This window comes from Drosophila miranda, chromosome 4, assembly GCF_003369915.1.
Source record: "Drosophila miranda strain MSH22 chromosome 4, D.miranda_PacBio2.1, whole genome shotgun sequence".
In the NCBI taxonomy this organism is placed as follows: Eukaryota; Metazoa; Arthropoda; class Insecta; order Diptera; family Drosophilidae; genus Drosophila; species Drosophila miranda.
In genome coordinates, this window is record NC_046677.1 from 22946685 (window position 1) to 22967158 (window position 20474).

The 20474-nt window shown below is 51.0% G+C and overlaps 11 protein-coding genes across 11 annotated transcripts; 6 read left to right on the forward strand and 5 right to left on the reverse strand.

The window, feature by feature from the left end:
- The first annotated feature begins 62 nt into the window (after positions 1–62).
- On the forward strand, positions 63–1981 carry LOC108162102 (RCC1-like G exchanging factor-like protein). Its single transcript, XM_017296663.2, has one exon. It carries the CDS (start codon positions 265–267, stop codon positions 1639–1641), a length of 1377 nt encoding a protein of 458 aa, XP_017152152.1. The 5' UTR covers positions 63–264; the 3' UTR covers positions 1642–1981.
- LOC108162103 (integral membrane protein 2B) lies at positions 1675–4432 on the reverse strand. The gene is made up of 3 exons (XM_017296665.2): positions 4205–4432; positions 2650–3385; positions 1675–2593 (listed from the first exon to the last, which is right to left on the reverse strand). Exons 1-3 carry the CDS (start codon positions 4310–4312, stop codon positions 2451–2453), a joined length of 987 nt encoding a protein of 328 aa, XP_017152154.1. The 5' UTR covers positions 4313–4432; the 3' UTR covers positions 1675–2450.
- A 379-nt stretch (positions 4433–4811) lies between these two features.
- On the reverse strand, positions 4812–5970 carry LOC108162775 (cleavage and polyadenylation specificity factor subunit 4). The gene has a single exon (XM_017297670.2). It carries the CDS (start codon positions 5802–5804, stop codon positions 4956–4958), a length of 849 nt encoding a protein of 282 aa, XP_017153159.1. The 5' UTR covers positions 5805–5970; the 3' UTR covers positions 4812–4955.
- A 76-nt stretch (positions 5971–6046) lies between these two features.
- Positions 6047–7629, forward strand: LOC108162776 (post-GPI attachment to proteins factor 2). Its single transcript, XM_017297672.2, has 2 exons — positions 6047–6925; positions 6995–7629. The coding sequence occupies exons 1-2, from the start codon at positions 6295–6297 to the stop codon at positions 7129–7131; spliced, it is 768 nt and encodes a 255-aa protein (XP_017153161.1). The 5' UTR covers positions 6047–6294; the 3' UTR covers positions 7132–7629.
- Positions 7526–8527, forward strand: LOC108162773 (post-GPI attachment to proteins factor 2). The gene is made up of 2 exons (XM_017297668.2): positions 7526–8300; positions 8363–8527. Exons 1-2 carry the CDS (start codon positions 7547–7549, stop codon positions 8500–8502), a joined length of 894 nt encoding a protein of 297 aa, XP_017153157.1. The 5' UTR covers positions 7526–7546; the 3' UTR covers positions 8503–8527.
- LOC108162774 (peroxisome assembly protein 12) lies at positions 8491–9542 on the reverse strand. Its single transcript, XM_017297669.2, has one exon. It carries the CDS (start codon positions 9454–9456, stop codon positions 8563–8565), a length of 894 nt encoding a protein of 297 aa, XP_017153158.1. The 5' UTR covers positions 9457–9542; the 3' UTR covers positions 8491–8562.
- Positions 9543–9621: 79 nt separating this feature from the next.
- LOC108162770 lies at positions 9622–12300 on the forward strand. The gene is made up of 6 exons (XM_017297666.2): positions 9622–10074; positions 10135–10281; positions 10342–10636; positions 10697–11386; positions 11445–11681; positions 11739–12300. Exons 1-6 carry the CDS (start codon positions 9721–9723, stop codon positions 12170–12172), a joined length of 2157 nt encoding a protein of 718 aa, XP_017153155.1. The 5' UTR covers positions 9622–9720; the 3' UTR covers positions 12173–12300.
- A 91-nt stretch (positions 12301–12391) lies between these two features.
- LOC108162771 (probable ATP-dependent RNA helicase DDX28) lies at positions 12392–14213 on the reverse strand. The gene is made up of 3 exons (XM_017297667.2): positions 13501–14213; positions 13238–13433; positions 12392–13179 (listed from the first exon to the last, which is right to left on the reverse strand). Exons 1-3 carry the CDS (start codon positions 14148–14150, stop codon positions 12442–12444), a joined length of 1584 nt encoding a protein of 527 aa, XP_017153156.1. The 5' UTR covers positions 14151–14213; the 3' UTR covers positions 12392–12441.
- Positions 14214–14410: 197 nt separating this feature from the next.
- Positions 14411–16222, forward strand: LOC108162033 (MAP7 domain-containing protein 1). Its single transcript, XM_017296551.2, has one exon. It carries the CDS (start codon positions 14475–14477, stop codon positions 15984–15986), a length of 1512 nt encoding a protein of 503 aa, XP_017152040.1. The 5' UTR covers positions 14411–14474; the 3' UTR covers positions 15987–16222.
- Positions 16149–17195, reverse strand: LOC108162035 (28S ribosomal protein S2, mitochondrial). Its single transcript, XM_017296558.1, has 2 exons — positions 17088–17195; positions 16149–17030 (listed from the first exon to the last, which is right to left on the reverse strand). The coding sequence occupies exons 1-2, from the start codon at positions 17110–17112 to the stop codon at positions 16219–16221; spliced, it is 837 nt and encodes a 278-aa protein (XP_017152047.1). The 5' UTR covers positions 17113–17195; the 3' UTR covers positions 16149–16218.
- Positions 17196–17240: 45 nt separating this feature from the next.
- On the forward strand, positions 17241–19346 carry LOC108162032 (vacuolar fusion protein MON1 homolog A). The gene is made up of 3 exons (XM_017296550.2): positions 17241–17956; positions 18015–18166; positions 18235–19346. The coding sequence occupies exons 1-3, from the start codon at positions 17337–17339 to the stop codon at positions 19074–19076; spliced, it is 1614 nt and encodes a 537-aa protein (XP_017152039.1). The 5' UTR covers positions 17241–17336; the 3' UTR covers positions 19077–19346.
- Positions 19347–20474: the final 1128 nt, after the last annotated feature.

Consider the following 20474-nt stretch of genomic DNA (forward strand, 5'->3'; position numbering starts at 1 on the left):
TTGTTATTATAACTGTTCTGCCTATCGTGTCAACTATCGTCATTATGGCTGGGAGAAAAGGAGCAAAAATAAATCCTTCAAGCAAATAATTAGTGCAAATAGCCTATAACATGCTTCTAACGTAAATCTAAGCACCGATGTATGAGAAAATAGTATAGTGATGACATCGATGCTAACATCGATACAGTACTGTTTCCAATCGATTAGGTATCGAATACTGTTATTTACACCTGCAATTTGTTTAAAAAACGAGTTTGTTGGGAAATGCTGAGCACAGTGAGGGTGGGAGCATGGACAACTCCCCGGCTGACCCGCACGTACACGACAAAGGCTAAGCGTAGCGTGCTGTCCCAGGACAAGACCAAAATAAAGGACTACACGCCGAAGGTGTCGGATCCACACGCGCACCGCGTCTATGTCTGGGGATTCCAGGAGACCGGCGCCCTCGGCCTGCAGACTAGCGTAAAGAAGGCCCAGGAGCGATACACCGAAATGGTCCACCATCCGACACGGCTACAGTTCTCGAACAACAACGAGATCACAGATGTGGCGGCTGGTTATGGCTTCACCGCCTACGCTGTCCAGCGCTCCGACGGCGAGACGCTCTTTGGCAGCGGCCTCAACACGGACTCCCAGCTTGGTTTCCAGGTGAAGGGCAATCCCAAGGACCCGGCTAACCTGGATGTGATCATATATCCCACAGCCATACGACTGCCGCGGGAGCACGGCGAGACTGACGAGGACATGCAGGTGCGCAGCATGGCCGCTGGCAGAGCCCATCTGGTGGTGGTCACCCGGAATGGAACGGTGTTTACCCTGGGCAATAACTCGTACGGACAGTGCGGTCGTTCCATCATCGACGACGAGAAATACAGCAAAAGCGCACTTATCCACAGGATCGCTCAAGCGGATATCTGCGGGGAGAAGGACGAGATCGTCAGCGTTGAGTGTGGCCAGGACCACACAATGTTCCTCACCAAGCTGGGACGCGTCTACACCTGCGGCTGGGGTGCCGATGGACAGACAGGGCAGGGAAACTACCACACAGCGGGACAGATCACGCTCATCGGCGGCGACATCGAGAAGGAAAGAATTGTGCGGCTGACCAGCTCCTCGGACTGTGTGCTGGCCCTCAACGAGCGGGGCGACGTATTCGGGTGGGGCAACTCGGAGTACGGGCAGCTGGACGATTCGGAGCACGCCCAGACCCAGATAAACACTCCGCGCGCCCTGCAGCTCACCAAGGGGATTGGTCTCATCAAGGATGTGGCCGCTGGCGGTTCGTTCTGCATGGCCCTGAATGACCAGGGACTGGTATACACCTGGGGCTACGGCATCCTGGGCTTCGGACCTTTTGTAGAGCAGACATCAAAGCCGCAGCACCTGCTGCCTCCCCTCTTTGGACGCAACGATTTCAGCAATGCCACCACCGTGGTCTCCATCGGCTGCGGGGTCTTCCACATGGGCGCCGTTAACTCGGACGGGGATCTGTTCATGTGGGGCAAGAACCGTTTCGGCCACCTCGGCCTGGGCCACAAAAAGGACCAGTTCTTCCCCTTCAAGGCGGCCATTAACGGGAAGGTGACGAAGGTGGCCTACGGCGTAGACCACACCATAGCTCTGTGCAAGCCCTATTTCTAGTCTAATACGAAAATAAACGACGTTAGAGATGGCTTAAAGATCACAAATTCGCGTTTAATACATTTAATTACTTTAAAGAACATTTAGAGTAGTGTTTCTGTTTGTTTCTTTTTGATAGTTTTGTTCTGATTTCGATCTCTACTGTTTTCCTTCCGTAAATAGCTGTCGATCTCATGTGTTGTCGTTCTTTACATTAATTTTTAGATAGTTAAAGAGCATATACTATATAAAATATGTACTTGGAATGGAATGCTGTATGCCTTGTCGTGCGTCATTTTCCTTTGTTGTGGGGAGGGGGGCGTGTATGTTTTCTTTTTGTATGAGTACTGCGTCCAAATACCCCCACCCCTACTCCTACTAATCTCCTACTGCCTGGCTGATTCATTGCTTTCTTTCGTATTTGTCACAATTTCTTCAATCGCATTTTGATTGCTTTCTAGGTACATTTTTCGCTTTTTTAGCTTCTTTACTAAGAAGTACGTACGGTGTCTATGATTTGCTAAAACTCTTGCGCGGTCCCACGAGCGCGATCGCTCGCAGAGATCGTCGATTGGCCAATGGATATACACTCTTCTGTTCTGTTATTTTCGGTTCGGTTCGATTCGGTTCTGTTCGGTTGTCTGTGGCCGCAGGCCCTGTCTGTCCGTGTTGTAACCTGATTTAATAAGCATTTACCTCAAACTGGCGACTACAAACAGATCGATCTTCGTTATATATAAATCAATTCTAATTAATAATTTTTTTAGGTTTGTGTTATTTTATATGTAGTGTAGCTTAAAAGGTTCGCTGCTCTCCCCAGCTCCTCCTCCTCAGGCCACTTGCTGTGCAGCCTCGCTCGCCTCGTAGGCCTCCACCTCGGCTATGTTGGACAGATCGTACTCGATGACGCCCTTGCCCATGAATTCGGCATATTTTCCGGCATCCGGAAGAGGATCGGCCGACCGCTTGGACACTGCAATAAAGAAGAGTGTGAGATAGGTGCTTGGTTCTTGGTTGCATGCCACTTACCGCCTGAGATAAACTTTTCCATCATGTAGACCTTCATGTCGTAGCACTCGTTGGCAATGCGCTCCGAGATGAGCGAGAGATCGGTGATGCGGGGCGTGATCACGCGCATGTTACGGCGCACTCGCTCCGTGTCAATGTTGTAGTATCCGGTGCCCATCTTCTTCATCAGATCGACGAAGCTGGTGGGTGGAAGGGTGGTCTCCCGGTCGAGGGGCATGATGAAACACCGGTTGGTGGTGGTGTCAATGATGCCCGACTGGTTCTCCTTGAAGTCGTGCATGAATCGTCCGCGGCGTCCGTCCTTAAAGTCGGGCACATCGATCTTCGCGTATCCCTCCTCATCGCTGCTGTCCAGCTCGATCTCCTCACGGAAGAAGTTGTCCTCATCGCCACCGAATCGCCGCTCCAGGCCAGTGCCGTCGGCGGAGCTGGCGCCGCTGAACTGCGGCAACAGAGCCCGCCAGTTGATCTGGGCGAACCCATCGTCGCTGCGTGGATAGAAGCGTGGCATCTCGATCGAGTCCTCAGGATATGGAATCTCGCAAAGTGCGTGGTAGCGCATGTTGGCGTGCGTGGGGGCGTACAGCCTGTAAAGGGTCCAGCCGCCCAGCACTCCCATCATCATGACCACCATAGCGATTAGGAAGAGCAAGAACGACTTGACGCAATGGTGTTGCGGCCGATTGAAGACCATCGACTCGGCATCGGCCTCGGAGTCATTGTAGGCACCTTTGGGCTGTGGGTTTTGCCATATCTCACTTAGTTAACAGAAAATATAAAATAATTGCTCCCCAGACGAACTCCAGAGTTCCAGGGAACACTAAGAGAAGTGATAACACGCCTCGCTTGCACTCAAAAAGAAACCAGATCGGGGCTGGTGACAGATTGCATTACTGCTAGCGATCACAGCACAGCCGTTGGGTCGGATAAACTGTACCATTCAAGAAAGTAGTGCGCAAGCAGTTATCGGGGGCACTGTGTTTACGACGAGCGGGCAAAGTGCGATTGCAAAAAAAGAACACAAAGAATGGGTGCATGAGTTTTTCCACGGGCCATATTCAGGGCCACCATCTGCGTGCCAGGCAATCAACAGGAAGAAAATCTGACCCCAAGGAAGCAGTGGGCGGGAGTGGGAGTGTGAGTGCGAGTCCTTGGGGGGAGCCCAGGAAAAAAGTGAATGAGCACACGTCATGGGGGTGGCCTGTCAACAGCACTGCTTGCAAAGGAAAAAAGAGTGCAAGGCCAGCGGGAATTCCAGCATGGAAAAATCAATAGATATGCATGTCAGGCTGCCGAGCAGAAGCTGGGCCTCCCCAGAGACGAACACGGGAATTTGGGCCAACCAACAACCACCACCCACCATAGAACAGCTCTCATCCAATCCACCAAAAGCACGAGAGTACTCACTCGTCTCGTCGTACATATGGCGACTTATGTCGCACGAGGCGAAACGAAACTTGTAGCTTTATGGGGCCGAAGGACAGTGGAGACTCGGGGCCCCGCAAGGACACGAAAACGTTGCGCAAAAAGTGCCAATTTAATTGGATAAACTTACTGCGATTAGCGAGCCATGGTGCATCAGAGCCTCATCGTTGAGGTTCATCGGCAGTGGCACCTTCTCCTGGTCCTTGGGTTCGCCCCTCAATTTCGCCAGAATAGTCATTGTACCCGTTTTGTGGTTTTTTCACGGAACTGTGCTCGAATCTAAACAGAAAACAAAGTTTTTCTCTGGTACGCAAAATGTTGGTGCGCAATTTGTGTCGCAGTCTGACCATCAGTAATATACCGAAATATACCGTCTCACTTTAAAAATATACCATAAATATACTGACGAGCTCAAGCTCTATTATACATATTCCTCGTTTTTGATATTCCGTGCAATATATCTAACTAAATAGAACACTCAGCCCTGCCCACATAGTTTTATCCGATTAATGAATCTATTTTCTAATTGACTAGTTTTCTTTAAACACTTGCTTTTATTTCATTTTGCGTAAAAAGAGGTTTTAGCGAAAATGGTCAAACAAAAAAAACGAAAGAGGATAGTCGTTTTTAAATAGAGCGGAAATAGTAGTGATGGGGGATAGATATCGGTGTGAACAATCGAATGTAGGGAAAATCAGGAAATCGAATATAGGCTGAAATTTAAAACCAAAAAGAAAATTCGTTTTTCCTCTGGCTTGACGGAAGATTTATTCTGCTCTACAGACTGAATGAACTCTTACAATTTACATATACCAATAACCACGGCACTAGGCACTATTTATGACTATATTGATTTGAGAGAAAAATTCATAGTTTTTATTTCATTCTGATCGATGCGTTCGGGCACTGGAGAGAAACGCGAGGTGGCCCTTGGGACACTTGTTGGCATAGTGCCCCTTGTGCCCGCACTTGTAGCAGGTGATCTCCTCCAGCGGCGTTGGTATTTTCAGGAATGGTGGAGGCGGATGACTAAGAGGGCCGTCGTCGTTGCCATCGCCGCCACTGTGGTCCATGGCGTTGATGTTGTTGCGGTTCTCCAAGCTACCCGCGTATTGCTTGCACGAATTGGCCTTATGGCCGAGCTCGCCACAGTAGTGGCATGTAGGTAGCTTCTTGTGTAGCTGATCCTTGCTGAGGTCAGCCAGGGGCGGCAGCTCGAACCGCGGGTGCATATGCTTGCAGTTGGGTCCTTCCGGGCAGAAGCCGGCCAAGTAGTTCATGCAGAGCACGCGCCGCAGATGCTGATGGCGACAGTGTGGGCCGTGACGGCAGAAGCCTCGCTTGTACCAGGGGCAGTCTTTGACCTTGCTCTGCGGGTCGATGTGCAGGAAGGGGCACTCCTTGTTGTGGCAGGCATTGAAGCGGGAGTAGAAGTAGCATTCGGGCATCTTGGTCATGTCGTACTCGTGTAGGAACTCGCACTGGTCCCCCTTCTTGCAGAGGCCGCGCAGCCAGTGCTTGCAGACGATGGTGCGGTCGCCACGTATGTGTCGGAACGGGCACGCGCTTCCCTTGTCGCACTCCTGGCCACTTCTTGTGATGAAATTGCAGACGGCAGCGATGGACTTGTCCATGCCATAGAACGGGAGCGGAATGGCGCCTACCTGCTCGATGAGATCCCGCTCCGCCTTGAACTGCAGGCTGTTCACGTTGGCCAAAAGTATGTCCATGACGATGGTGATGCGGCACTTACTGCATAAACAAAAAGTATTTTCTTCCTTTTTTTGCGCGTGTTGTTTTGTTTAGTGTCAGCTAGAGATGTGCAATGCCGGCACGATGCATCGATAGAGCTCTCCTGCCACGATACGATGCGAGCCTCGATGTTAGTTTTGCTGTAAAAGGGGATGTTTTATCCGCTGCAATGAAACAGCTGTTCAGTCGTCATTACATAAGATCCATTTGATCAGAAATTTAAATTAACTTGGCTCATTTTCCATTCCATTCCAGTCCATCTATTTTATCCATATCATATCGCAAATCTGTGGCTCATCTCTAGTGTCGGTCGATAGCTATCTAGTCTTATCGATCAATTTGTTTACCATTTTCTTGCAATGTTTACAACGTAGGCATTTGCTTAATAACAGTACATTTAGAGCTGATTGGGTGCGAAAAAAGTATGTGAACCGCGACCCGCCATCATCTGACCACCGCCTCCCCGCCATGTTGCCCACGTACGAGCGCCTGAACGACCCCAAGAACGTTTTCTTCCGAATGCCCTTTGCTAGATTGGCTCTCGCTGCCCTGAGCCTTCCCCTTGGTGGATTCTTCTTCTGTGTGGTATGGTCGCTGCTCTTCGACTTTGTACGCTCCACCTACACGCACTGTGACGTGGTCAACTACCTGCCGTCTGTGTCGGCTGCCATAGGAAACTATGAGCCACAGAAGACGATATGGAGGTTGGCCATCTTCCTGCACCTGCCCCTGCGGCTGGCGGTGGCCAAAATTTATTTGGAGTACTACAAGGAGCACATCAGGCGGAGCCGACGACTGCTCGGCATCCTGGCCTGCTTCCTCAATGTAGTGGAGGATCTTGCCCTGTTCTGCCTGTCCTTTTGGACATCCGCAGACAGCTATGAAACACATCGCAACGCGTTCGTGGTGTTCATTGCGTGCAGCGAGTGCTACATGCTGATGTCATACCTCCTCAACAGGAATGCGCGCAAGGTGGTGCTGTTGCCGCACGAAGAGAAGTCACTGCGCTACAAGCGCAACCTCTTTCTTGTCAATGTGCTGGCCTTCGGGCTCGCCGGATACTGCTTTGTCCGGCACAACGCCCGCTGCGAAGCGGGGGGTGAGTGCGGCTCTCCTGCGGAAATCAATTGAATAATGTTACTAATGTCCATGCCATTTCCAATTGCAGTCTACACCTTCTTCGCACTCTTCGAGTACATTGTTGTGCTCACCAACATGGGATTCCATATGACCTCCTACTGGGACTTTTATGCGCTCAACGTTGTCTGCGACGCCAAGCACGGCCTCTACCTAACCCAATTCTAGATACCCATAGCGATAGCGATATCATAACCCTCCCTTAAAGCACATTCACGTCCGACCAGCCACTCTCGAGTATTCTGTACATACGCGGTATTAGCTTAAGCTCAAAGTTTACTTAATTTTACCAAAGGAAACTAGTTTCGGATTCCGATTCCCTAAACGGTCTAGTTTTCCCTAAGATCAGTCATAAGATCATTGCATTATTATTTATACAAAATATTTTGGTATTTAGATGGCTTTAAGGTTGGCTCGACCAGCATCGGATGGTTCTATTAGACACATAAGCATACGTATGTCTGCAACGGATTTAAGGCTCCACCACCATCGGGTGGGGTGGTTCTATACCTTATATTTAAGAATATCCTCGCCTCCTCGGTTTTGTTTTGTTTAAAATTTAGCTCAATTCCATGTCGTATGTATGTCTGTCAAACTTTTTCAATTGGATTTCTATCGATTGTGTGTTGAAACCGAAAATTTACAAATAACACAGTTTGCTTCGCATTTTGCATTTGATAGTTTTATTTACGACAACGCCATGCCCCAGATTCTAGAGCTGCCTACTTCCGTGAAAGATGTGCAGACCAAGAGCCGCGTCCGCATTCGTATGGGCCCTTTGCTCGCTGCTGCCCACGCGTTTTCAGCGATCTCCATAATGTTCTACCTCTTAATGGCTATCCTGACAGACTATGAGGGGACCGCGCACACCAAGTGCACAAGACTGAACGTGTTTCCATCCTTGTCGGCAGTGGCCAAATCCCAGTACATCGGCTGGCGGGTAACCTGCGGCACGACCCTACCGTTTGGTCTACTCACCGGCTGGCTCTACTTTCGCTACTATCGACGAACTCTTCCGCGCCAGGTGCGCTCCTTTGGCTACCTAGTGGCTCTGTTCATCTTCCTGATGGTAATAACCATCTCGCTGTGGGCCATCTATCCAAAAATCGATGGCGATTCGACACTTCACAGGGCGATAGCCGTCTCCCTCTTCGTTTGTGGGGCCATCTTAATGGCCGGATCTTTTGTCTGCCACAAGTACTATATCTGCGACGGCAAAGAGTCCCCGGAACAGCTGGGCGATAGGCTGAGGCGCAAGCTGGTCGTCACCTACTTCGCCACTGTTCCAGTCACGTGGCTCTGCTACTTTCTTCACGAGGAGTTCTGCTTTCCCTTTGGTGAGTGTGGCCGAGGGCAGACGTCGTGGTGAGTCAACTACTAATCCGTTGAATCTTTGCAGCCTATTCTGTGTTTGGCATCTCCGAGTTTGTCAACATTTGCACCGTTTACCTATTCATGTCCTTCTCCAACTACTTTGACTTCTACAACGTCCACATCTGCCACGACCAGCGGCTGGGCTTCTTCCTCAGCGAATTCTGATTCAGATGTATTTAACAAATATTCTCTATAACAAAATAAACACTCAGACTTATGGCTACGCTACGTTTCGTAAATGCGCACGAGGTCGTCCAGACTGATGGGATAGCTCGTCACCGGACATGTGCCGTGCTCCTTCATGTGGCTGATGATGCACTTCCAGCAGAAAACATAGCCGGAAACGCAGCACGCTGTTGGTGTTTGCAGGGGAAGCAGGCAGATGGGGCACTTGCCTATCTGGGGCAGCGTCTGCTTCACCTCCTCGGGAAGATCTCGCTTTTGCATGGCCTCGGGGTTCTGCAGCGTGCCGCCGACCTTGCGGCGTTGATCGTTGGAGTACCACCACTGGATGAACTGCAGGAAGAAGGCCAGCACCTCCAGCATTTTCAGGAACATGTAAGTCCACTTGTCCTCCTGGGGCGGCTCACTCGGGTATCGTAGAGTTAGGCGCATGGCACGGAACAGCGGCGAATGGCTGGATGCCTGTTTGATGAGGTATGCGAATGTGTGAACCGCCTTTGAAGCGTTGTAGGCATGAAACAGATTGATTAGGTAGGACTCCCATGCGTAGGTGTCTTCGTGCTGGGCGCTGCGGGACCGCAGCTTGCGCTCTATGTACGGCAGGAAGGTCAGCAATGTGGCGGAGGTGAACTGTTGGGGTCGAGTCAAGAGCTCTCCCGTCCCAGTGGCTGTGCGCTGCAGTCCGTAGAAGCTCTCGCCGAAGGAGGAGGCGCGGTTCCGCAGGTAGAGGTACTGCAGGATCCAGGTTAGCAGCGGCGACAGCTCCTCCCGCACTCGCAGGTTGCCCCAGAGTTTAAAGTCCAGCCGCAGGCCAAAGTATTCGAAGATTTTACTCAGCGCCGGGTATATCAGGTTGTCCAGCGTCTCCGCCGCTGATATTTCAAAGATCGACGGCACATTCTGCAGATTCTGGCGCACGTTAGCGGCTTCTGCCATGGTTATGGATGTCACCAGAGTGTCTTTTTAATGCAGAATAAAAGTGGTATAAATAAATCAAATCAACAGTTTGTTAGTGTTGCAAAGCGGGGAATATGTATGAAAGAATATGAATTCGTCAGTATATTTACGGTATATTTTGGAAATGAGACGGTACATTTCGGTATATTTCACACACACTGCATCTCCAGCGAACTGTTTATTTTTCCGCCGATCAAATGGTTAATATTTAAACTGATCCGTAGAGCTGATCCCGAGGACACAATGAAAACCCCTGGTGCCGCCAACCCAGACCCAGAGCTGAACAAGTCATCGCACAGCAAGGTCAGCAAAAAGGCCACAAAGTCCCGCTCCAAGTCCACAAAGTTGGAGGTGGGAGGAAGCAAAGTCTCGGCTTCTGGCCCGGGATCGGCTGTGGGCGTGGGCGTGGGCGTAGGAGTGGGGGTGGGCAGTCTGCCCGCCACGCCCACCCATGTACATTTGGTTACGACACCCACAACACCGACTTCTAGCCATGCCAACTACAACATGTTCGATGCCTCCTTTGCGGTGGCCGGCGGAGGACACGGAGTGTCAGGTGTCTCTGCAGCTGAGGCCTCGGGCAACACCAGTCGAATGGTTTGTTATTGTTACGCCTAGTGTTTCTCTTGCCGAAGCTCACTTCTCTACTGTTTCCAGAGTCATCACAAAAGCTACGCAGGCTTCGACCCTCGTAGCATAAAGATCTTCTGGGAACAGCACGACCAAACGGACGTGGAGTTGTCCCAGGACGTGTGCGCCCGGCTTGCCGAGGATGCATCCTACAAAGTCTGGGAACTAATCAATGTATGTAAATTCCATTCCAGCCGAACGGTGTCTCATTAATAATCATTCTCCATATTGCAGAACGTGAAGATATACTCGCGCCACTCGGGCGGAGTGGTGACCTACGATCTAGTCAATGAGGTGCTCAAAGATGCCGATGTACCCCCCATGCTGGGCGCCATGGACAGCGACTGGGATCGCATTGACTACGACGGAAGCTACTACTATCACTCGGATAAGATTTTCGAGCTGCGGGACGAGTTCCAGAAGGAGATTAGCCTCAGCCTGCCAGACGACGCAGACTTTCACAGTTTGTGCCCCGTGGAGGACAAGCACACGGAGCATCTGAAGCAGTCTGTCCAGAGTCTGGTTACAGGTTTGTTCTGCTGCACCACAATTTTCGTTAAAATAACTTTAATCTTGAAATCCTCTCTAGCTGCTCTATTTGCCGACAAGAAGACCCAGTCCTCGGCGCTAGCCTTCGCCGTTCAGACGCCATTAATGGGTTCCATCTACCGTGTCATAGTCAGCAAGATGCTTCAGCTGCTGGCTTTCAAGCAGCAAGAGCAACTGAGCCGACGTTGCTGGCGGCTGCTCCGCGCCTGTAACTACAATTCGCAGGCAAACCAAAACGCCTGTCGCCAGGAGTACTTCCACCTGGCCGAAGTGCTCGTCAGCCAGCTGATGGCGCCCTACGAAACTATAAAGGCGCCTCCGGAGGCCAGCGACAACACAGTCCAAATGGAGCTTGATGAGCCGCTCAAAATAAAGCCAGAACAATTCCCCGACCCAGGAATGGATGTGTGCAAGCAGGAGCCTCAGGAGCAGCAGCAGCAACAGCCACAGCCACAGGAACAAGCTGCGTTTCCCAGCGATGCTGCGCAGCAGCAGCAGCAGACCATATATAAGATCAAACACGACGACGACACTAATGACGCCAAGCCGGAGCCCCAGCATCTGTCCAGCTACTTCGCCAGTTCCGTTGGAAACGGGCTCGTGGACGAAGTTTGCGAAACCATTGGCCAGCTAGCCTCCCAGAGCGGCTACCTCCATGCCGAGTGCCTCTTCCTGATCAAGCGGCGGCTGGTCAGATTCTTCGCGGGTCGCGACGTGTGCAGCGAGAGGGGTGCGTTGTCCTTGTGCCCGGATCCGACTCTAAATATAATATTTCGGGTCTCCTTTAGATTTCCAGTACATCAGCCGAGCAGTGCGTGGACTCATCGCCCTGGGGGCGTACGCGTTCCGTGAGTTTATTCCTTACATCTACAAACTGAATGCAGATGTGATACCGGATAGCCTGTGGCAGGACCTGGCACCGGCGGCCGTCTTTCTCGAGGGAAGCGACGATATATACCTGTACGAGTGGCTGGAGCACGGCTGTGGGGCTTCCAAGCTGCAGCCGTTTATGGTTCACTATGCTCGTAAGCAGAACACGCATACCATACCCCATCCGCCATACTAAAGCTCGTCTATTACAGGTGCATACGAGGAGCTCGTGACGCGACGCTATGTGCGGGCCAAGACACCAGTCTATCGAATCGTGGCGACACCCGGTGTGCGTCGGCTGGAGTGGAGCACCTTGGCAGCGGCCATGTGTCACGGCGATGATCCGAGCAAGGCGCTCAAGCCGAAGCCTACACTAAGGGAAGCCTTTCCAGAACTACAACTGCCGAATCTTCGTCACAACTGCTCCGGCAGCATCCGCTTCAAGTTCGCGGGATGCCGCCCCATGCTGCTCAATGCCAAGGCATTGCCGCGACCACAGGCAATGGATTCGCCATCAACCATCAACGGGGGCAGTGGCAGTGGCAGCAACTCTGACATACTCATCGCCAGACGCAAGCTCTTCAAGCCGCTGACAAATGTGAGACGAGAGGTGCCCACCAGTGGGTATCACTACCTTAGGATCTGAATCGGATTCAGGAACACCACGAATCTATCTGTATCTCAGGGTCCTGTATTTTGTGGGGATCTCAATCGCAAACCCTCTAATATTAAGTCAAAAGCCACGAAATAAATACGTATTTATTATCAAGTTAATTCCTGCCTGGATTGCAGTTCCTCAATGATAAATGTACTTCAGATGAATACTGTTCGGAGGCCGAATCACCTGGTAATATAATCTAGAAGATTGGCGTTTAAAAACACATTTTATTCTCAACAAAACAGATACAACTATAACTAGAAGGGCTCTTCTTGGGCCTGGGGTGGCAGCGACATGCCCGCCGCCTTCATTTCGGCCATTAATCGTTTCTTGATGATATTCGCAATGTTGGCATTGACATCCGGCAGCAGTCCACCGGTGCGGGCCGCATGCTCTATTCTCTGGACAACATCGATCTCGCGGCGGGAGGAGATGAAGTTGGAGACCAGCGACTTGTCCGTGTTTCCCACTCGCCCGATGCGGCCACAGCGATGGATGTAGTCGGAGACGTGCAGGGGAAAGTCAAAGTTCACCACATGACGCGCCCTCGTGGTGTCCAGACCACGACTGCCCACGTCTGTGGTGGAGAGCACGTCGCAGTGGCCGCTTTGAAACTGCTCGAAGCGGCCCAGGCGGATCTTCATGAGCATGTCGCCGTTCAGATTGAGGCAGTTTACGCCGCTGTTATTCAGGAAGATGGACACATAGTCGCTGGTGGCCGATTTGTTGCTAAACACGATGATGGGGCGACGTTTGGCCAGATCCTGCTTGACTAGGGTCAGCAGATGACCCGGCCGATCCGCCTTTGGCATGCGCAGGAATTTCTGCGTGACATGCGGCATCAAGTGGTGCAGATGCGGACTCACCACCTCCTGAATGGTGTCCACGTCGATGACGCGCTCCAGAATCTCGCGAATGTTTGTTGGCATTGTGGCCGAGGCCAGGACAAGCTGAGTGCCCAATGTCCGGGCATCCTGCCTTTGCACCATGTGGAACTGTAGTGGAAATAAGATATGATTTACAACCTGCGTAAAAGGATTAGCGCCAACATACGGGGAATCTCCTGAGGAAGTACGTTAGTTTGTCCGTGAAGCTGTCGTCCAGCAGCGTGTCTGCCTCGTCCAGCACCACATGGCGCACCTGCTCCATGCGGTAGATGCCCGTTGTCACCAGCTTGCTCAGAGCGCCCAGCGTCGCCACCAATACGTCAACCTCTTGGAATTCCGGGTTCATCATCAGTTGCTTGGTGCTACCGGAAGAGGTGAAAAACATTGCGTTACATACTAATTAGGTAATTAGTAATACACACGACGCACCTGCCGCCCAGCAGAGCCTTCACCTTGAGATCTGTGCCCTGGCTGAGGTTCTCGGCCACCTGGGCAATCTGCGTGGCCAGCTCGCGGCCGGGCGTCAGTATCAAGGCTCGCGGCGTGTTGAAGCTTCGCTCTGTGATCTCCCGCTTCAGCAGTCTGGCCAGGATGGGCAGCATGTATGTCAGTGTTTTGCCGCACCCCGTTTCGGCAGCAATAAGGGCATGGGAGTTGCCGTGGACAATTGGCAAGCCCTTTACCTGTATTCCCGTAAGCATCTTGATGCCGAGTTCATTCTGCAGGTTTTCTAGTAGCTTCGGGTGGAGCTCCAGTTGGCCACTGTCTAGGATGCCCGTCGTGCTCTGCATCTCCTGCTGCAGCTGCTCCCCACTGACGCTGGCGTTCAGGGTGAAGTGGTCGCCCTTCGACTTGTTGTGCAGCCATCCCTTGGACGCCAGGGCCAATGTCCCGAACTTCGCATCCGCCCGCTCGTGTTGCATCAGATTGAACTGCGTCCGACCACATGTGATTAGCGGCTTTGGTTTATCCCGCGCCTTCTCTACCCTCGGCTTTGTTTTCACTGCTGCCGTGGCTGTGGCAGCCGTCGCCAGATGCCTGGAGGTCTGCACCCGCAGCACCAGAGAAAGATTCAGCATGGTTTTGTCCGTAAATTATCCAATGTTTTTATTTAAGCTGGTGCGGGGGTGCGGGGGTAGAACAGCTGATTTTATCGGTTATTGATTAAAAAATTATACCGATGGTTTCATATCGATGGTTTATATCGATGATTATAAAATTATCGATATCTGATTACGTTATTGATTATTTTGTAATTTTTAAAATACCAAAAAATACCGAAAATTATACTGCTTGTAGAACTTGAATTCGTCAGTATATTAACGGTATATTTTGGTATATTTCTGAGGGTCACACACGGTACTACCAAAAATTTAGAGAAAAAGAAAATTTGTACTCCAAAAATGTCTAAAAACGACGTTGCGGAGGAAGATTCTGGACAGAAGAGATCGAAAAACAACGAGGATGATGATGCTGCTGATATTGATGCACCAAAATCGTTGACAATGTCATTCTTGGACTGGAAAAAATGCAAGGAAGCCCTCAGGCCAGATGCAACACAGCGAAACAACAGCAGCGGACGTAAACAATGGTCCCAGAACGACAACAGAAACTTCAACAGTGGAAATTTGAACCAATGGAGCAACCACCAGGACAGAAACAATATTCCACCGCTCAGTCGACCGCCACCGCTGCCCTTGCAGTTGATGTCAATGGGTCTGGGGTTTGGAAGTAATTACGGATCGGGTCCTTGCAACGGCCCCCCACCACCCAATATGCCCAACTGCAATATGGGAAACATGGTAATGGGCATGGGTGGGCCAGGTGGACCAGGCCCTGGACCTGGAGCGCGCCGAAATAATGGCAACATTCAAGGGCCACTGCAACCACCTCCTTTTTGGGATGACATGATGTCGCCCAATCATCGACCGCCCATCCAGCCGCCAATGCCCAAGTGCCCTAGTCTCTGGAACCTTGTGCCCAAGGATAAGGGCCAGCGGCAGAACCGCACCAACCAGACACCCAACAAGAAGTACAAGCTAAACAGCAACAGTAAAAACGTGGCCAAGGATACGTACCTGATGCCTCCGCCACCCCCGCCGCCGCCGCCTCCGCCATCCGATGGTGACACTAACAGCAACGCCAACGTCAACAAGGACGCTTCCACATCGAACGGCGGACAGCCAACGAAAAAGAAGCGAAGCGGTGCCTTTATTCAAATCAACGGACAGTGGATACAAAAACCGGAGGCACCTCTGCCCCTCGAAGATTCGCCGCCCGGCACTAAAGAGGATCGTCAGCGTCAGTGGAAAGAGTATCGCCAGGCGATGAAGCCGTTCAAGAATCGCGAATTCCACAACTGGAAGAGAACTGTACAGCGACTGGGTAAGCTGCCGCGCGAGGAACTCGACGAACAGCAATTGGAGCGGCTGCAAAAGGCCGAGGAGTACATTGGCGCCCACAAGGCAATGCTGACCATCAAGCATGCCGAGCGCTGGGTGCAGCAGGACAATCAGAAAAGCAATGATTCCGACAAGACCCAGGTCTATGTGCGTCGCCAGGGCACGCCGAGTTTTTGGGACAAATCGAAGCAGAGGCAAGGCCAGGCCAGCAATGGATTCCAGCCAGGGCAGCAGCTGGACAGTGAGCCCAAGAAGCCATTCGTAGCCACTGGCCGGGCGATCAAGGGCGGCTTTCCGATGGATTCCCAGTCGCAGGTGCAGTCCCAGCCGCAGACAATGCCCATGGGACAATATAATTCACAACATCAGCAGCGGGAAAACAACTACAGCGGCAACGCCATTAGTAGCAGTAATTCCTTTGGAATGGTATCCAACACGAGCAGGCCGAACTCCTCATATTACAGCAACTACAGCAATAGCTTCGTGAAGGGCGACATGGTGCTGCCCCCCTAGAACAGTTGCCAGCCAGTGAGCTGGAGCGAGGGCTTTACCTAGTTAACCGATTGGCACCGCACCGCACCACCACCGATTGCGACGGCAACTTCGATACGAACACGGCACCGGGTAAGACCCGAGAGGATAACCCCAGGAGAGTACACAAGGTCGGTGGGTAGATACACGGGTCACTGCCCCGACAGCAGCAGTATTTGTATTCAGATAAATGTAACAAAATCTCATCCTAAAACTAATTGCTCTTGGTTGTGGTATTTTTATTGCGACTGCGCCTCGGCTGGGTTTCGTCCAAGGGAGGAAGGCCCAGGAGCTCGCGACGCTTGCGTTTGCCCCTCAGGATGGCCTCCTTGAAAAGATTGCAGTAGAGCTCCACGGCGGCTGGGGAATCGTCGTTGCCGGGCACCGGATAGGTGATCAGATTTGGATTGCAATTGCTGTCCACAATGCCGACTGTGGGTATGGCCATCTTGGCCGCATCCCTCACTGCCGTGTGCTGAGACATCACATTGTTTTGGGTATTCAGGAAAATGCAGAGATCTGGCAGGCGGGTAACAGCATCGAACTGTACATTGGCGTTGGTGAAGATTCCGCCCCGCCAGAAGCGCGTGTGCGAGAACTCGCCGGCCTCCAAGGCCTTTTGCTCGACCAGGTGGGCATTGAGGGCGTTGCGATTGAAGAACAATATGATTCCATCACGGAAGGCTATGTGAGCCACAAAGTTAAGGGCATCCCGCAAATGCACGGCTGTCTTGTCTAAATCGAAGATCAAATGACCCAGGCGATTGCCATACAGGTACGGACGCATGCGGTCGTCCAGGGAGCCTTCTTTGTGGCCATAGTGCACGCGTGCATTGAACAGGTCTCGCACGGTGAACAGGTTGTGCACCTGGAAGTAGTCCGGATGCTTCAGAATCCGCTGCTCTATCACGGCAATGTCTTCGGGCTCGGCATCCGCGGATACTGTGGTGGTAATAACTGGCACTGCCTCTGCCTGTGTGCTCTGAAGCCGTCGCGGAAGGCCGCATAGCTGACTAAAGCGGGGCACTACGGACCAGGATCATTTAAAAGTAATTTTCACCAAAGTTTTCATTAACTACTTACAGTTGCAAAGTGTTTTTCTCAACATTTTAACGCGGCTCGTGTTTTCATAACCAATCTTCTTCTTGCCCTTTTGCGAGTCCCACAGAACAGCTGTTGTCCAGTGTTGTGTATTCCACAATTTAATATGTACTTTTTTTTATTGCGACACGGATCAGCTGTTTCTCGCTGCATCTCGCTGATAAGCTGTAAACTTTTCTTTGCCAAAGAACAGCAATGATTGGATTTTTAAATATCTATTAGCAAAGCAACATGGAAATTCAGCAGACGTCCCCCAGCCTGGCCGTATCGGATACGAACAGCACCTGCGAGTACCTGGATGCAGAGGGCGAGCCGGATCCCAGCGATGTGGACAGCAATTTGTACGAGGAGGCGGATCACGATCAAGAGGCTGACCAACAGAAACATAGTATTATCTCTGCGCTACGTGACGGACTGGAGCCAAATGCTCCAACCAGCGCCATCAGCCCGGAGCCAGGAAAGTCCAAGGGCCTGGCCGCATCCGTGGAATCCCTAGCCTTAAGTACTTCCACCAGCGCCAAGACGGAGGATAGCAGCAGCAGCTGCGCCGCCTTGGACGACGACCACCACGACTATCAACACGACAGCGTGTGGCGCGGACAGAAGAAGCACATCTTTATACTCAGCGAGGCGGGCAAGCCGATCTTTTCGCTCCACGGCAACGAGGACAAGCTGGTCACCCTCTTTGGAGTCATTCAGGCCCTTGTCAGCTTCGTGCAGCTAGGACAGGATGCCATCACGTCCATACATGCGGGCGGCATCAAGTTCGCCTTCATGCAGCGAAGCTCGCTCATCCTGGTGGCCGCAACGCGCACCAACATGAGTGTTCAGCAGTTGCATCTGCAACTGGGGTGAGTGATTCACTAGAATTTAAGCGAAGGCCACAACTGATGATTCGGATTTATCTAGGGATGTCTACAATCAGATACTATCCATACTGACCTACTCCCACATGACGAAGATTTTCGAGAAGCGCAAGAACTTCGACCTCCGTCGTCTGCTCTCCGGTAGCGAGCGGCTGTTCTTCAATCTTCTGGCCAACGACAGCAGCAGTGCTCGCGGTGAGGCTCGATCCACATAGGATCCAGTGATCTAATATCCCCCTAATATCTCTGTCTTTCGTTTGCAGTGTCCAACAACATCTTCACATTTTTGACCAACTCCATCCGCGTCTTCCCGCTGTCGACGACAGTTCGGTCGCAGATAACCGGCGCCATACAGAGCAACTGCTCGAAGATCAAAAATCTGGTGTTTGCCGTGCTGATAGCCAACAATAAGCTGATTGCCCTGGTACGCATGAAGAAGTACTCGATTCATCCGGCAGATCTGCGCCTGATTTTTAATCTGGTCGAGTGCTCGGAGTCCTTCAAGAGCTCCGAGAACTGGTCACCCATCTGCCTTCCCAAGTTCGACATGAACGGGTATCTGCATGCCCATGTCTCTTATCTGGCGGACGACTGCCAGGCCTGCTTGTTGCTGCTCTCAGTGGATCGGGATGCATTTTTCACGCTGGCCGAGGCCAAGGCCAAGATCACCGAGAAGCTGCGACGGAGCCACTGCCTGGAAGCCATCAACGAGGAACTGCAGCAGCCGTTCAATGCTAAACTGTATCAGCAGGTCTTGGGCATTCCCGAGCTGCGACACTTCCTGTACAAGCCCAAGGCGACCGCCCAGCTGCTGTGCCCCATGCTCAGGCATCCGTACAAGTCGCTGCAAGAGTTGGAGCGCCTCGAGGCGATTTACTGCGGTCTGCTTCATCGCATTCACAACAGCTCCCGGCCGTTGAAGCTTATCTACGAGGTGAAGGAGCGCGAAGTAGTGTTGGCCTGGGCGACGGGTACGTACGAGCTGTACGCCGTCTTCGAGCCGGTGGTTGACAAGGCCACGATGATCAAGTACGTGGACAAGCTGATCAAATGGATCGAAAAGGAGTACGATGTGTACTTCATACGGAGCCATGCTACTTTCTGATCAACCTTAGCCCCCCACATTTCAACGAGTTTGCCGTGGAGAGCATTTGTATAGCTATCAAGTACATAGTGACATTGCAAATTGTGAGATAAAATATATAACTATTTTTATATATAAACAAACTTCCGCCTGTTGCCGCCTAATTGTTAATGTGTCAAGCCGGACTGATGTTGTTGCGTTGGAGTTTTGACGGCGTTTATTTAACCTAACCATGTATACCATTAAAACGCATGTACGTACATTTTTAGCTTAAGTAAATCCTAAAAAATAGTTAAATGTTCTTCACTCATTGTCTAGATCGATTTACACGTTCATTTGCATATGCAAATACTATTTGTTTGGGAGCAGAAGATACCTTGTTAGGTTTCCAACGACTGAACGTAATTGACTAAACGAATCGGTTATCCGATTCATCTCCGCGGCCAAGTCCCTTACGGCCCAGCGAAGTAACAACGTAATTATTATAAAGGTTTAAAGAGTGGGCTCCACGGTCTACGAATAAGCTTGAATTAAATACTAAAATAGTTTTTCTTAATTTTTTTGAATAGTTTCGTACAAATTTCACACATATTCCTTCCTGGATATCACAAAAATCCGTGGTTTAATGGAGTAAATGTCGTTTTTAAAAAACAGTTATATGCGGCTCAAGCTTTTGCAACGGCAAAAACAACAACCATGGTATATCTATATTGGGTAAGGACAGGCACTATGATACTCAAATTATGTCCCGCTAACAGAGGTCGTTCGATGAGTGCTACCACCTTGTACGAATATACCATTCACATGCGCAAAGCTCAGAGAGCGAGAGCGAGCGAGAGAGAGATCCTGGCGAAAACAACTTTTTGTCTCCGAAGGGGATGACCCTAAGTTTTACACCCAGTTATGCCAGGTCTAAATCCTGCTCGCAGAGCATAGAAAAAGTCCTCCTCAGTTGAGTTAAACGTGAGCTTACGCGCACTCCGCTTATGTGTGGCAGCAGCAGGAGATTCCAGTTGAACCAGTGTGCCTAACAATAAAATTGAAATCATTTTTGCTTAAATCCAAAGGAGTATGTGAAATACACACAAACAAAAAAAGAAGAAATAACCGTAATAATAGTGAAATTGCAGAATAATCCATGTGCCGTTTCAACAGTTATTTTTTGAGGGGCAGCAGGGGCTGCTGCTCTCTTTTCAGCATGCGCCACGCATTTTTTGGGTGTTAAATGCTCGTGTATCTGTCGGTTTTTGCGCGCTTAGTGCGGCGGCATTAATACACGTCCCTTGCGACGCACCCACACACGCAAATATGCTGCGCTGCTTATGTATTCGTGTGTACTATGTATGCTGCTGCTACTGCCTCTGCTGCTGTTTTATGCTGCTGCTGACCCGCTTCGTTAGTTTTGCGCGCGTGCTGTCC

What these genes read in the sequence shown, in the direction of transcription:
- LOC108162033 (XM_017296551.2), top strand. Translation starts at nt 14,475, where the DNA reads ATGTCTAAAAACGACGTTGCGGAGGAAGATTCTGGACAGAAGAGATCG.
- LOC108162770 (XM_017297666.2), top strand. Translation starts at nt 9,721, where the DNA reads ATGAAAACCCCTGGTGCCGCCAACCCAGACCCAGAGCTGAACAAGTCA. An exon ending in CGGGCAACACCAGTCGAATG is followed by an intron (nt 10,075 to 10,134) that starts GTTTGTTATTGT and finishes TACTGTTTCCAG; the next exon opens with AGTCATCACAAAAGCTACGC. An exon ending in GTTTATGGTTCACTATGCTC is followed by an intron (nt 11,682 to 11,738) that starts GTAAGCAGAACA and finishes CGTCTATTACAG; the next exon opens with GTGCATACGAGGAGCTCGTG.
- LOC108162776 (XM_017297672.2), top strand. Translation starts at nt 6,295, where the DNA reads ATGTTGCCCACGTACGAGCGCCTGAACGACCCCAAGAACGTTTTCTTC. An exon ending in CGCCCGCTGCGAAGCGGGGG is followed by an intron (nt 6,926 to 6,994) that starts GTGAGTGCGGCT and finishes TTCCAATTGCAG; the next exon opens with TCTACACCTTCTTCGCACTC.
- LOC108162774 (XM_017297669.2), bottom strand. Translation starts at nt 9,456, where the DNA reads ATGGCAGAAGCCGCTAACGTGCGCCAGAATCTGCAGAATGTGCCGTCG.
- LOC108162102 (XM_017296663.2), top strand. Translation starts at nt 265, where the DNA reads ATGCTGAGCACAGTGAGGGTGGGAGCATGGACAACTCCCCGGCTGACC.
- LOC108162773 (XM_017297668.2), top strand. Translation starts at nt 7,547, where the DNA reads ATGTCTGTCAAACTTTTTCAATTGGATTTCTATCGATTGTGTGTTGAA. An exon ending in GGAGTTCTGCTTTCCCTTTG is followed by an intron (nt 8,301 to 8,362) that starts GTGAGTGTGGCC and finishes GAATCTTTGCAG; the next exon opens with CCTATTCTGTGTTTGGCATC.
- LOC108162032 (XM_017296550.2), top strand. Translation starts at nt 17,337, where the DNA reads ATGGAAATTCAGCAGACGTCCCCCAGCCTGGCCGTATCGGATACGAAC. An exon ending in CAGTTGCATCTGCAACTGGG is followed by an intron (nt 17,957 to 18,014) that starts GTGAGTGATTCA and finishes GGATTTATCTAG; the next exon opens with GGATGTCTACAATCAGATAC. An exon ending in CGACAGCAGCAGTGCTCGCG is followed by an intron (nt 18,167 to 18,234) that starts GTGAGGCTCGAT and finishes TTTCGTTTGCAG; the next exon opens with TGTCCAACAACATCTTCACA.
- LOC108162771 (XM_017297667.2), bottom strand. Translation starts at nt 14,150, where the DNA reads ATGCTGAATCTTTCTCTGGTGCTGCGGGTGCAGACCTCCAGGCATCTG. An exon ending in AAGGCTCTGCTGGGCGGCAG is followed by an intron (nt 13,434 to 13,500) that starts GTGCGTCGTGTG and finishes CTCTTCCGGTAG; the next exon opens with CACCAAGCAACTGATGATGA. An exon ending in ACTTCCTCAGGAGATTCCCC is followed by an intron (nt 13,180 to 13,237) that starts GTATGTTGGCGC and finishes TTTCCACTACAG; the next exon opens with TTCCACATGGTGCAAAGGCA.
- LOC108162775 (XM_017297670.2), bottom strand. Translation starts at nt 5,804, where the DNA reads ATGGACATACTTTTGGCCAACGTGAACAGCCTGCAGTTCAAGGCGGAG.
- LOC108162035 (XM_017296558.1), bottom strand. Translation starts at nt 17,112, where the DNA reads ATGTTGAGAAAAACACTTTGCAACT. An exon ending in GAGAAAAACACTTTGCAACT is followed by an intron (nt 17,031 to 17,087) that starts GTAAGTAGTTAA and finishes CCTGGTCCGTAG; the next exon opens with TGCCCCGCTTTAGTCAGCTA.
- LOC108162103 (XM_017296665.2), bottom strand. Translation starts at nt 4,312, where the DNA reads ATGACTATTCTGGCGAAATTGAGGGGCGAACCCAAGGACCAGGAGAAG. An exon ending in ACCATGGCTCGCTAATCGCA is followed by an intron (nt 3,386 to 4,204) that starts GTAAGTTTATCC and finishes CAAAACCCACAG; the next exon opens with CCCAAAGGTGCCTACAATGA. An exon ending in GGAAAAGTTTATCTCAGGCG is followed by an intron (nt 2,594 to 2,649) that starts GTAAGTGGCATG and finishes TCTTTATTGCAG; the next exon opens with TGTCCAAGCGGTCGGCCGAT.